General features: G+C 41.6%; 1 protein-coding gene across 2 annotated transcripts in view; it reads left to right on the forward strand.

Annotated features, from left to right (window-relative positions):
* The first annotated feature begins 763 nt into the window (after window positions 1–763).
* LOC106613481 (nuclear receptor subfamily 5 group A member 2) overlaps window positions 764–12,912 on the forward strand; it is a 105,125-nt gene continuing 92,976 nt past the window's right edge. The window contains exon 1 of one of the 2 annotated variants that reach the window (XM_014215753.3): window positions 764–1,064. In XM_014215753.3, coding sequence (XP_014071228.1) covers window positions 998–1,064 — 67 coding nt within the window. In that variant the 5' untranslated portion in view covers window positions 764–997. The remainder of the gene's footprint in view (window positions 1,065–12,912) is intronic. The other variant, XM_014215755.3, reaches the window with a different exon arrangement.

A 12,912-nucleotide genomic window follows, 5' to 3' on the forward strand; every position in this document is an offset into this window, starting at 1 on the left:
GTGTTGGGTCACTTAGTAGGGTGGTTTTCTTTAAAAAGAGCTGTTGACGCTGGGTTATTAAGATATGACCCAGCGGGTTAAATCAGAAAACTGGAGGCGTAGTTTAGTAGGTGCGACCTTTGTAAGAATGAGATGTATTTCATCTTTCATTTAGAGACAACTCAAGCCACATTCACGAAAGGGCCGAAATCCTATCTTGTAATACAATTTGAGTGCCCAACTCTTGCATTGACATCAATGCATGGATTACATTAAAGTTGAAGTTACACATTCATCTCTCAGTGAATAAAAAAACTAGGCATGATAAGGAAGGGTGATTTTAGTGTAAAAGAGCCAAACTTCTGAACACAGATGTAACTCTAATGTGGAGGGGAATTAGTTCAAAGTTTGCATCTCTCTCTCTCTCTCTCTCTCGCTCTCTCTCTCTCTCTCTCTCGTTAATCATTCCAGCAAAGATCTGCCAGTGACCCCATATCTGTGTCACTTTATAACCGGCTCTTATCAACCACCTGACCACCCCAGGACCAATCCCAGCCCAGCAGTTTGAATACTGTTGATTAGTGCTTCAGAGATAGGATGCTGCTCTAGTTTAACGCCGGTCACTACATGGATTGGATGGGGGGTGGGGGGGGGGGCAGGCTATTTGTGTGTGCGTATAAGGGGGATGTTTGAAAGTAGGGAGGGAGGGAGGGAGGGAGGGAGGGAGGGAGGGAGGGAGGGAGGGAGGGAGGGAGGGAGGGAGGGAGGGAGAGCGAGAGGGAGAGAGAGCAAGAGGGAGGGAGGTTCACAAGGGCGAGTTCACTTCATTTCAGAGCAAGTGGACACTAACTTTTTTAAATCTTTTTAACCCCTAAAGTCTCAGCCCTCTTCATTGCTCTGATTGTCCCAATTAATTCTCACAGAATGAAAGAGGGTAAGAGTGTCGATCGCTGTTGTTAGGAGTTAGATCAAACCAGAACAGTGTTTTCTCTCTGGAGCTGTGGATTGGGACTCTAGCATGTCTTCTTCCAGCCCTGAGAGTGAGAGCGACCAGTGCAACTCTACAGAGGACCTGACTGGTGCAGGTGAGTAGGGACTAATGTGTTGTAACATGGCTCCGTGTACAGTGTATGGTGCAGTGTGCCATGTTTCAAGAGGCCATCTATACCTACTTTCTTTATTAGACTCCTGCACTCAGCGCCTATTTTGATGTTTCTCTATTAACCTTTTGATTGTCCACTTTGATTTGCATTGTTGAATAACAGCCATGGCATTTTCCCTCTGATGTTAGGCTTAAACTGTAATGTTAGGCTTGTAGATTAGTTTATGTAGGCATTGTATTAATTACTAGGGTGCTTATATACAATGTACTGTTCTTTTTTGGTACAACAACACAATGCAAATGTTCATACAATGTAATGCTATGTTTTTATATACAAAAAAATTGTCATTTGTGTTAAAGATAAGGAATGTCAATTTCAGGAACTGAATTTAACATATGTTGCAAATGAGGTAACTTCAACGTGTGGTCTCGATTGCAACAAGTCGGGGCATCATCATCGATAGGCTACAGCTTGCATTTGTTTCAGGAAAATATCAGAGAAGATGATGAGCTTTTCAACAGTGCTTAGTATTCAAAGTTTAGTCGATTTTAAAAGTAAATAATTGGTGCATTCTAATCGGAACATAACAGGCAAACACATTCCAGCAATCTGGCTGAAACGAGTTGCCCAACACTTTACAGTCAAAGTGTTATATGAGGCTATTGTGTTTTACAACTTTGCTCTGACATTTTGATGTGCTTGTAGACGTACAAGTGTACGGTTTAAATGTTAATTCTCTAGATGAAATAAATGCAGAGTAGCCTTATGCTCGGAAATGATCAAGACTATAAATGATATGGTAATTTGGGGTATTATCAACCGTAAAATACTCTGAAACGTTTTACTGCAGCTTACTGTAAATTAATGGTGCAATGTGGGAAAATGTTGTGTGCGGTGAAATAATTGCTGTATTTCAAATAGTACTGTAATTCCACCCCACATAGTACAGTACCATTCTGTATCTTTGCAGTGCCAAAACTTTTTGACCACTAGCAGGTGCATGGTATTGTTGTTTCTGGCTCATTAACATACCAATTTACCAATTTAACTCCTATATGGTTATAGTGCCCCATCAATTTATATAGGGGACAGATTGGAGTGGCAGCAAGACTTGAACCTTAAATAGTTGAGCAGTTTGCCATGTCCTTGTGGTCTATTTTAACATGTAGATGCTGCCAGCTTGGAAGCCTTTGTTTAGGCCTCTATAAGTGCAAGTGATATACAACATCAAATATACATGAACATACTGTAATGTGTGAACCCTTTACCTAGAAGCCAACCTGCTTGCACCAATCCTTTGTAATTACAGTAAAATACTATGAAATTAATCTATTCATTAATTAATTTTGATTACGGTAGCATTTATTTTTTAAAGTATAATCCAGTCAATGTTATGGTATTGTACTGTGTCATTACACAGTACTTGCTTTGATACCGTATTTATATTACAGTAGGTGTGCTGTAATATGAAATACAGAATGTTGCTTGCCATCAAGCTGCCTGTAAGCTACTGTCAAATTCATAGTAACCCCTTTACACTGCATGAACAATATGCATGAGAAATTCAACAAAATTCATGTTATTTAGAATGATAAAACACCATAATTGCAACAATTATTAGTAGTATTGCCTATTTGATAGTTTGGAAATAATTATTAAATTGTAGTTTATGTATGAAAAGAGAATTACATTTGAATTAAAAGATTATGTCTTATGGATAGGGTATAATGAAATCAGTGTGTGTGTGTGTGTGTGTGTGTGTGTGTGTGTGTGTGTGTGTGTGTGTGTGTGTGTGTGTGTGTGTGTGTGTGTGTGTGTGTGTGTGTGTTAAGCCAGTTATTTACAATTTAAAATATTATATTACATTTCATAACACTTTACCCAATACATTTAGTGTGTTCCCTTAGGCCACTACTCCACTATCACATATTTACAATACAACATCCATGTGTACGTATGTGTAGAGTGCGTGTCTTATCATGTGTATATGTGTCTGTGCCTGTGTATGTGTCTCTTCACAGTCCCCGCTGTTCCATAAGGTGTATTTTAAATCTTATTCTACTGCTTGCATCAGTTACCTGATGTGAAAACCATGACGGCCCTCAAGGAACTTCACTGGACTCTACGCAAACTGGAAACCATGTATATATATATATATATATATCTGTAGGCTGCATTTATTGTAGCTGGAGATTTAAAAAAAGCATATTTGAGAACAGGCTGCCTAAAGTCTATCAGCATATTGATTGTAGCACTCGTGCTGGGAATACACTGGATCATTGCTACTCTAACTTCCGGGATGCATACAAGGCCCTCCCCCGCCCGGGCAAATCTGACCATGACTCCATTTTGCTCCACCCGTCCTATAGGCAGGAAGTCAAACAGGATGTACCCGTGACAAGAACTATTGAACGCTGGTCTGACCAATCGGAATCAATTAAATTCAAGATTGTTTTGATCACGCGGACTGGAACATGTTCCGCGGAACCTCAGAGAATAATATTGATTTATATGCTGATTAGGTGAGTGAGTGACTATTAAAACCTACCCTACCCAGAAACCGTGGACAGATGGCGGCATTCGCACAAAACTGAGAGCGCGTACCACCGCATTTAACCATGGAAAGATGACTGGGAATATGGCCGAATACAGACAGTGTAGTTATTCCCTCTGCAAGGCAATCAAACAAGCGAAATGTCGGTATAGGGACAAAGTGGAGTCGCAATTCAACGGCTCAGACACGAGACGTATGTGGCAGGGTCTACAGGCATTCACGGACTACAAAAAGAAAACCAGCCACGTCACGGACACCGAGGTCTTCCTTCCGGACAAACTAAACACCTTCTTTGCCCGCTTTCAGGATAATACAGTGCCACCGACACGGCCCGCTACCAAGAACTGCGGGCTCTCCCTCTCCTTCTCTGTGGCCAACGTGAGTAAGACATTTAAACTTGTTAACCCTCGCAAGGCTGCCGGCCCAGACAACATCCCTAGACACATCTAGCATGCACAGACCAGCTGGCTGGTGTGTTTACGAACATATTCAATCTCTCCCTATCCCAGTCTACTGTCCCCACATACTTCGAGATGGCCACTTTGTTCCATTGTTCCTGTACCCAAGAAGGCAAATTTGCATACCGCCCCAATAGGTCCACAGACAATGCAATCGCCATCACACTGCCCTATCCCATCTGGACAAGAGGATGTATGTAAGAATGAGGATCTATGTAAGAATGCTGTTCATTGACTACAGTTCAGCATTCAACACCATAGTACCCTCCAAGCTCATCATTAAGCTTGAGGCCCTGGGTCTCAACCTCACCCTGTGCAATTGGGTCCAAGACTTCCTGATGGGCCACCCCCAGGTGGTGAAGGTAGGAAACAACATCTCCACTTCACTGATCTTCAACACTAGGGCCCCACAAGGGTGCATGCTTAGCCCCCTCCTGTACTCCCTGTTCACCCATGACTGCGTGGCCATGTACACCTCCAACTCAATCATCAAGTTTGCAGATGACACAACAGTAGTAGGCGCTTGATCACCAACAACGACGAGACAGCCTACAGGGAGGTGGTGACGGACCTCCGAGAGTGGTGTCAGGAAAAAAACCTCTCACTCAACGTCAACAAAACAAAACTTTCCACCTTCTCCACTGCTGTCCTGTCGATGTGGATGGGGGGTGCTCCCTCTGCTGTTTCCTGAAGTCCACGATCATCTCCTTTTAAGTTCCGCGGCATACATATCACAGACAAACTGAAATGGTCCACCCACACAGACAGTGTGGTGAAGAAGGCGCAACAGCGTCTCTTCAACCTAAGGAGGCTGAAGAAATTTGGCTAGTCACCTAAAACACTCACAAACTTTTACAGATGCACAATTGAGAGCATCCTGTCGGGCTGTATCACCGCCTGGTACGGAAACTGCACCGCCCACAACCGCAGGACTCTCCAGAGGGTGGTGCGGTCTGCACAATGCATTACCGAGGGCAAACTACCTGCCCTCCAGGACACATGCAGCACCCGTTGTCCCAGGAAGGCCAAAAAGATCATCAAGGACAACAACCACCCAAGCCACTGCTGTTCACCCCGCTATCATCCAGAAGGTGAGGTCAGTACAGGTGCATAAAAGCTGGGAACGAGATACTGAAAAATAGCTTCTATCTCAAAGACCATTAGACTGTTAAACAGCCGTCCCTAGCACAGAGAGGTTGCTGCCTACATACAAACTTGAAATCATTGGCCACTTTAATAAATAGATCACTAGTCACTTTAATTATGCCACTTTAATAATGTTTACATATCTTGCATTACTCATCCCATATGTATATACTGTATTTTTATAACATCTATTGCATCTTGCCTTTGCCGCTCAGTCATCACTCGTCCATATATTTATATGTACTCTACCGTTCAAAAGTTTGTGGTCACTTAGAAATGTCCTTGTTTTTGAAAGAAAAGCTAATTTTTTGTCCATTAAAATAACATCAAATTGATCAGAAATACAGTGCAGACATTATTAAGTTGTAAATGACTATTGTAGCTGGATGTCTCACAAGTCCTCAACTGGCAGCTTCATTAAATAGTACCCGCAAAACACCAGTCTCAACGTCAACAGTGAAGAGGCAACTCCGGGATGCTGGCCTTTTAGACACTCTAATGTCCTCTTGCTCAGTTGTGCACCGGGGCCTACGACTCCTCTTTCTATTCTGGTTAGAGCCAGTTTGCGCTGTTCTGTGAAGGGAGTAGTACACAGCTGTGTACGAGATCTTCAGTTTCTTGGAAATTTCTCGCATGGAATAGCCTTCATTTCTCAGAACAAGAATAAACTGACGAGTTTTAGAAGAAAGTTCTTTGTTTCTAGCCATTTTGAGCCTGTAATCAAACCCACAAATGCTGATGCTCCAGATACTCAACTAGTCTAAAGAAGGCCAGTTGTATTGCTTCTTTAATCAGGACAACAGTTTTCAGCTGTGCTAACATAATTGCAAAAGGATTTTCTAATGACCAATTAGCCTTTTAAAATGATAAACTTGGATTAGCTAACGCAGTGTTCCAATGGAACACAGGAGTGATGGTTGCTGATAATGGGCCTCTGTACGCCTATGTAGATATTCCATAAAAAAATCTGTCGTTTCCAGCTACAATAGTCATTTACAACATTAACAATGTCTACACTGTGTTTCTGATCAATTTTATGTTATTTTAATACACAAAAAATTGCTTTTCTTTCAAAACAAGGACATTTCTAATTGACCCCAAACTTTTGAACAGTACTGTATATGTTCTTATTCCATCCCTTTACTTAGATTTGTATGTATTAGGTAGTTGTTGTGGAATTGTTAAGATTACTTGTTAGATATTACTGCACTGTTGGAACTAGAAGCACAAGCATTTCGCTACACTCGCAATAACATCTGCTAACCATGTGTATGGGACCAATAAAATGTATTTTATTTTATTTGAAATAGAGTTCCATGTATCCATGGCTCTATGTAGTACTGTGCATCTCCCATAGTCTGTTCTTGACTTTAGGATTGTGAAGAGAACTTTGGGGGCATGTCTTGTGGGGTATGCATGGGTGTCCGATCTGTGTGCTAGTAGTTTAAACAGACACCTCGGTGCATTCAGCATGTCAACACATTACATAAACAAGCAATGATGAAGTCAATCTCTCCTCCACTTTGAGCCATGAGAGATTAACATGCATATTATTAATGTTAGCTCTCCGTGTATATTTAAGGGCCAGCCGTGATGCCCTGTTCTGAGCCAATTGTAATTTTCCAATGTCCCTCTTTGTGGCACCTGACCACACGACTGAACAGTAGTCCAGGTGCAACAGAACTAGAGCCTGTATGACCTGCCTGGTTGATAGTGAGTGTTGTTAAAAAGGCAGTGCAACGTTTTATTATGAACAGACTTCTCCCCATCTTAGCTACTGTAGTATCAACCTGTTTTGACCATGACAGTTCACAATCCAGGGTTACTCCAAGCAGTTTTGTGTGTGTGTGTGTGTGTGTGTGTGTGTGTGTGTGTGTGTGTGTGTGTGTGTGTGTGTGTGTGTGTGTGTGTGTGTGTGTGTGTGTGTGTGTGTGTGTGTGTGTGTGTGTGTGTGTGTGTGTGTGTGTGTGTGTGTGGTATGTGTATATGTAAATGCATGTGCGTGCACAGTGCGCCTTAGGACCTCTCAGATACAGTGTGTCTCGAGTTGACCTTTGATATGTAATAATTTGCGTCTAGGACTGCTGTGCGTAATTTTTCAATAAGACTGGATTATGTTGGTTTCCGCAGAGCCAAAACCTAAAATAAAAATGTGTGTGTGTGTGTTTGTGAGTGCATGCATGCGTGTGAAAATACCCTAATGTCTTATTTGCCTATTTTAACACACACAAATCCTGATTTTCCTTTTGTTGTTTTAATTCAATGGTCCATGTCGCTAATGTTGCCTCTTCTCGTTATGCCTACACTTTAAACCGCAAGTCATGTTTAACTCAAATCCTTCTAGTAAGTTGAACTCAGCAGTTGCGGTGCTTGGGTAACATTTCTGGGGAAGCCAAGTCAGGAAAAAAAAGCCATATTACAACCTATGTGTTGTGATAATTGTGTTGTTTGCGCAATAACCTAATAGTTCATACGCCTTGGCACCGTGATATACAGTGAGGGAAAAAAGTATTTGATCCCTTGCTGATTTTGTACGTTTGCCCTCTGACAAAGAAATGATCAGTCTATAATTTTAATGGTAGGTTTATTTGAACAGTGGGAGACAGAATAACAACAAAAAAAACTGAAAAACGTATGTCAAAAATTGTATAAATTCATTTGCATTTTAATGAGGGAAACAAGTATTTGACCCCCTCTCAATCAGAAAGATTTCTGGCTCCCAGGTGTCTTTTATTCAGGTAACGAGCTGAGATTAGAAGCACACTCTTAAAGGGAGTGCTCCTAATCTCAGTTTGTTACCTGTATAAAAGACACCTGTCCACAGAAGCAATCAATCAATCAGATTCCAAACTCTCCATCATGGCCAAGACCAAAGAGCTCTCCAAGGATGTCAGGGACAAGATTGTAGACCTACACAAGGCTGGAAATGGGCTACAAGACCATCGCCAAGCAGCTTGGTGAGAAGGTGACAACAGTTGGTGAGATTATTCGCAAATGGAAGAAACACAAAAGAACTGTCAATCTCCCTCGGCCTGGGGCTCCATGCAAGATCTCACCTCGTGGAGTTGCAGTGATCATGAGAACGGTGAGGAATCAGCCCAGAACTACACGGGAGAATCTTGTCAATGATCTCAAGGCAGCTGGGACCATAGTCACCAAGAAAACAATTGGTAACACACTACGCCGTGAAGGACTGAAATCCTGCAGCGCCCGCAAGGTCCCCCTGCTCAAGAAAGCACATATACATGCCCGTATGAAGTTCGCCAATGAACATATGAATGATTCAGAGGACAACTGGGTGAAAGTGTTGTGGTCAGATGAGACCAAAACGGAGCTCTTTGGCATCAACTCAACTCACCGTGTTTGGAGGAGGAGGAATGCTGCCTATGACCCCAAGAACACCATCCCCACCGTCAAACATGGAGGTGGAAACATTATGCTTTGGGGGTGTTTTTCTGCTAAGGGGACAGTGCAACTTCACCGCATCAAAGGGATGATGGACGGGGCCATGTACCGTCAAATCTTGGGTGAGAACCTCCTTCCCTCAGCCAGGGCATTGAAAATGGGTCGTGGATGGGTATTCCAGCATGACAATGACCCAAAACACACGGCGAAGGCAACAAAGGAGTGGCTCAAGAAGAAGCACATTAAGGTCCTGTAGTGGCCTAGCCAGTCTCCAGACCTTAATCCCATAGAAAATCTGTGGAGGGAGCTTAAGGTTCGAGTTGCCAAACGTCAGCCTCGAAACCTTAATGACTTGGAGAAGATCTGCGAAGAGGAGTGGGACAAAATCACTCCTGAGATGTGTGCAAACCTGGTGGCCAACTACAAGAAACATCTGACCTCTGTGATTGACAACAAGGGTTTTGCCACCAAGTACTAAGTCATGTTTTGCAGAGGGGTCAAATACTTATTTCCCTCATTAAAATGCAAATCATTTTATAACATTTTTGACATGCGTTTTTCTGGATTTTTTTGTTGTTATTCTGTCTCTCACTGTTCAAATAAACCTACCATTAAAATTATAGACTGATCATTTCCTTGTCAGTGGGCAAACGTACAAAATCATCAAGGGATCAAATACTTTTTTCCCTCACTGTATAGGCCTAAAGCCGAGGCAATAAGAAGACACAGTGGCAGAATACATTCAACCAAACCTTTGTTTCACCACAAAACCGGAGAGCATTGTCTGTCCGGTGAAGTCCACAAAACATATTGCATGTAACAAACAGTTACATGACCTACACCATGGTCAAGCAAGTTAATGTTTCCAACATTTTCAGACTACTTAACAACTATTGATTAGAACCGGAGTTTCAAAGAAAACAGGCGCTGCCTCCACTATTCCACAACCATTTTAACATAACATAAAGCCCTGACGAAGGCCATGAGGCCGACACGTAAAGCTTATTATTTTTATTTTTACAATTTTTATTTCACCTTTATTTAACCAGGTAGGCAAGTTGAGGACAAGTTCTCATTTACAATTCCAACCTGGCCAAGATAAAGCAAAGCAGTTCGACACATACAACAACACAGAGTTACACATGGAGTAAAACAAACATAATACAGTAGAAAAATAAGTCTATATACAATGTGAGCAAATGACGTGAGATAAGGGAGGTAAAGGCAAAAAAAGGCCATGGTGGCAAAGTAAATACAATATAGCAAGTAAAACACTGGAATGGTAGATTTGTAGTGGAAGAAAGTGCAAAGTAGAAATAGAAATAATGGGGTGCAAAGGAGCAAAATAAATAAATAAATAAATACAGTAGGGGAAGAGGTAGTTGTTTGGGCTAAATTATAGATGGGCTATGTACAGGTGCAGTGATCTGTGAGCTGCTCTGACAGCTGGTGCTTAATAAAGCTAGTGAGGGAGATAAGTGTTTCCAGTTTCAGAAATTTTTGTAGTTCGTTCCAGTCATTGGCAGCAGAGAACTGGAAGGAGAGATGAAAGAAAGAGTGATACTATCAAGAGCAGTGTGCGGGTTCCTTCTTTTTTCTCAACATAATCTAATCACCTATGCTTAGTCTAATACATTGACAACTAAAAGATACCAAAAACGATATAGTCCAATCAACGTAAGCTAAATATGATGTGGCTTCCCATTGTACTTATTTCTCTGTGTGTGCATGCATGCGTGCAAGTAGAAAAACATGTTGACTCACCCTACTTGTAGAGAAACGCCAATGCCATCCTCCTCTTTCATGTTGCCTAAACGGTCTATGACCCTGTCAGATACGCTTTTAGTTTTTGTTGTCCTCGGCTACCTGACTAAAATCCTTGCTCACTAGCCTAACTTCCTTTCATGGGCAATGATGAACCAGGCCAGCTAGTTAACATTAGCCTAACGTTACTACATCTAGCTACATGTTGAACTTCCATACTCTCAAGCCAGGGGCACAATGTATGAATTTATGGTTGGATCAGAATAGCCGTTATAATCATTGGCCAGTACGGAGAATTAAGTAAACCCACAACTCCAAATCCCTATTTCCATCCATGGCTAATTTAGGAAAGGGATGATTTTAGCTAGCTATCTAGCCACCGGAGGAAAATGACACAACAAGATGCAACAATTCAAGTTTTCTGTCAATGACGTTTGGCTTCTAATGTGATGTGATTGGTGTGAAGCCAAATTCAAACTGGCTTCCCTTGACACTTTTTTTTTGGTGCGCCTGGACCATTCACAGCTGAGCTTACTCAGTTTAGTTAAACGCTGATTGGTCATTATTTTATACTTTTTGTATCAAGGGAGGCCAAGTGCTCACTGGCTTCCCTCGCATTCAATGCTATGGGTGGCAACAATGTCATTCTCTTTTTAGCCACAGTAAAGATGGGCTATACATACAGAGATAAAGGGGCGCTGTAAAAGATACATTAAAAGAGTAATTATTTTGTATGTTTATTTATTTATTTAAAAATGACTGGCTTCCCTTGGCATTCATGAATACATGCCACTGAAACTAATTCAATGAAAAGTAAGTATAACAATAGCTAAATGAGAAGTCACATCAACTTACTCTTGCAAGTTGTAACAGTAGAATGCACAAGGTGCAATTTTGAAATTGGGTAGTGTATCATCAGTTTCCCTCGTCATGCCAGTCATTGCATATTTTAGAGAGCTATTTATGCACTGAACAAAAATATAAAAGCAAGATGCAACAATTTCAAGATTTTACTGAGTTACACTTCATATAAGGAAATCAGTCAATTGAAATAAATGAATTAGGCCCTAATCTATGGATTTCACATGACTGGGCAGGGGTGCAGCCATGGGTGGGCCTGGGAGGACATAGGCCCACCCACTGGGGAGCTAGGCCCAGTCAATCAGAATTAGTTTTTCCCCACAAAAGGGCTTAATTACAGACAGAAATACTCAGTTTCATCAGCTGTCCGGGTGGCTGGTCTCAAGACGATCCCGCAGGTGAAGAAGCCGGATGTTTGATATGTTTGATAGCATTCCATTAATTCCATTCCAGCCATTACAGCCCGTCCTCCTATAGCTCCTCCCACCAGCCTCCTCTGGTACTCAGATATATTAAACACAACAGGTTTCCTCAAAAGTTTTGAGTAATGACAGCACATTGGGGTTTAAAGTATAGGCCTACATGAATTGATATTTCCCGTCCTGTATTGATTTCTGTAAATATTAAGGAGAGAAATTAGATCATTTATACAAGTAATTGAGAACGTTTGGTAGCCTATTTAAAAAACGCAAATAAATGTCGCCTTTAGCAATATAGCATATTATAACTTTGCTACTTTTAAAAATGCAAATATTTTGCCAAAGACATGGCAATATGTTTTGGGATATTAGCCTAAAACAAGGAAAATTTGGGTCAAATGTACAGTTTTGTCACAATTGCATCGGATGGATATAGACAATATTTTAGAATTCATACATACAAGGGTAAAACGAACATGGCATTTGGTCTCAGTAAAATGGCACGTTTACGCGCATAGTTTTCCATTAATTTATCGGATACCTGTTCCTTATAAAAACCCTAATTAGAACGAATAAGTTATAACTGATTACTATTATCATACTGTACCTCATTGTGTAAGCTATTTGTCTTCCGCTCCTCTGTGTCTAAGCTCGTTTTATTTTAACATTCACCTTCGTTTATTTCCTTGTTATCCCACTGCTTTTATTAAGTCCATCATAAACTGTATAAACAGCTGTGATTTAGACAGTGCGTGGAAAACCGGTTAGAAGTGATGTCGCCTATCTCCGCACGCGATTGGAGCTAACGGTGTGATGTCAGAGTGCATGAGCCCCTGATTGGCGCGAGGCAGCGGTGTCAGTGTGGAGTAAACAAAGCAGCAAGGATAGGACTGAACTTCACATCCCACTACATCACAGATAGACCGAGTCCAACCTTACGCGAAGGAGGGGCCGGCGTGACAGTCTTTGCCATCCAGCCCGAAAGTTCCTTACAGTTCGCTAACTACACTTTCAAGATCCTTGTCAAAAGACGTGGAAAGGCCAGCGTATAGATGTATCGTTGCCCGGGTAGATTTGTTATTTTCATCACAGACAGAGCTAGAGAGAGAGAGAACTCGAAATCAGTGCGCTCCACTCCTCAACTTCGCGGCGAAACCATGCTCATTTTCTAGGTTCAGCGGCATTGCTCCGTATTGCAATTTACGCAAGAGCACTATTCAGAA

The sequence above is a fragment of the Salmo salar genome, chromosome 10, assembly GCF_965601325.2.
Source record: "Salmo salar chromosome 10, fSalSal1, whole genome shotgun sequence".
In the NCBI taxonomy this organism is placed as follows: domain Eukaryota; kingdom Metazoa; phylum Chordata; class Actinopteri; order Salmoniformes; family Salmonidae; genus Salmo; species Salmo salar.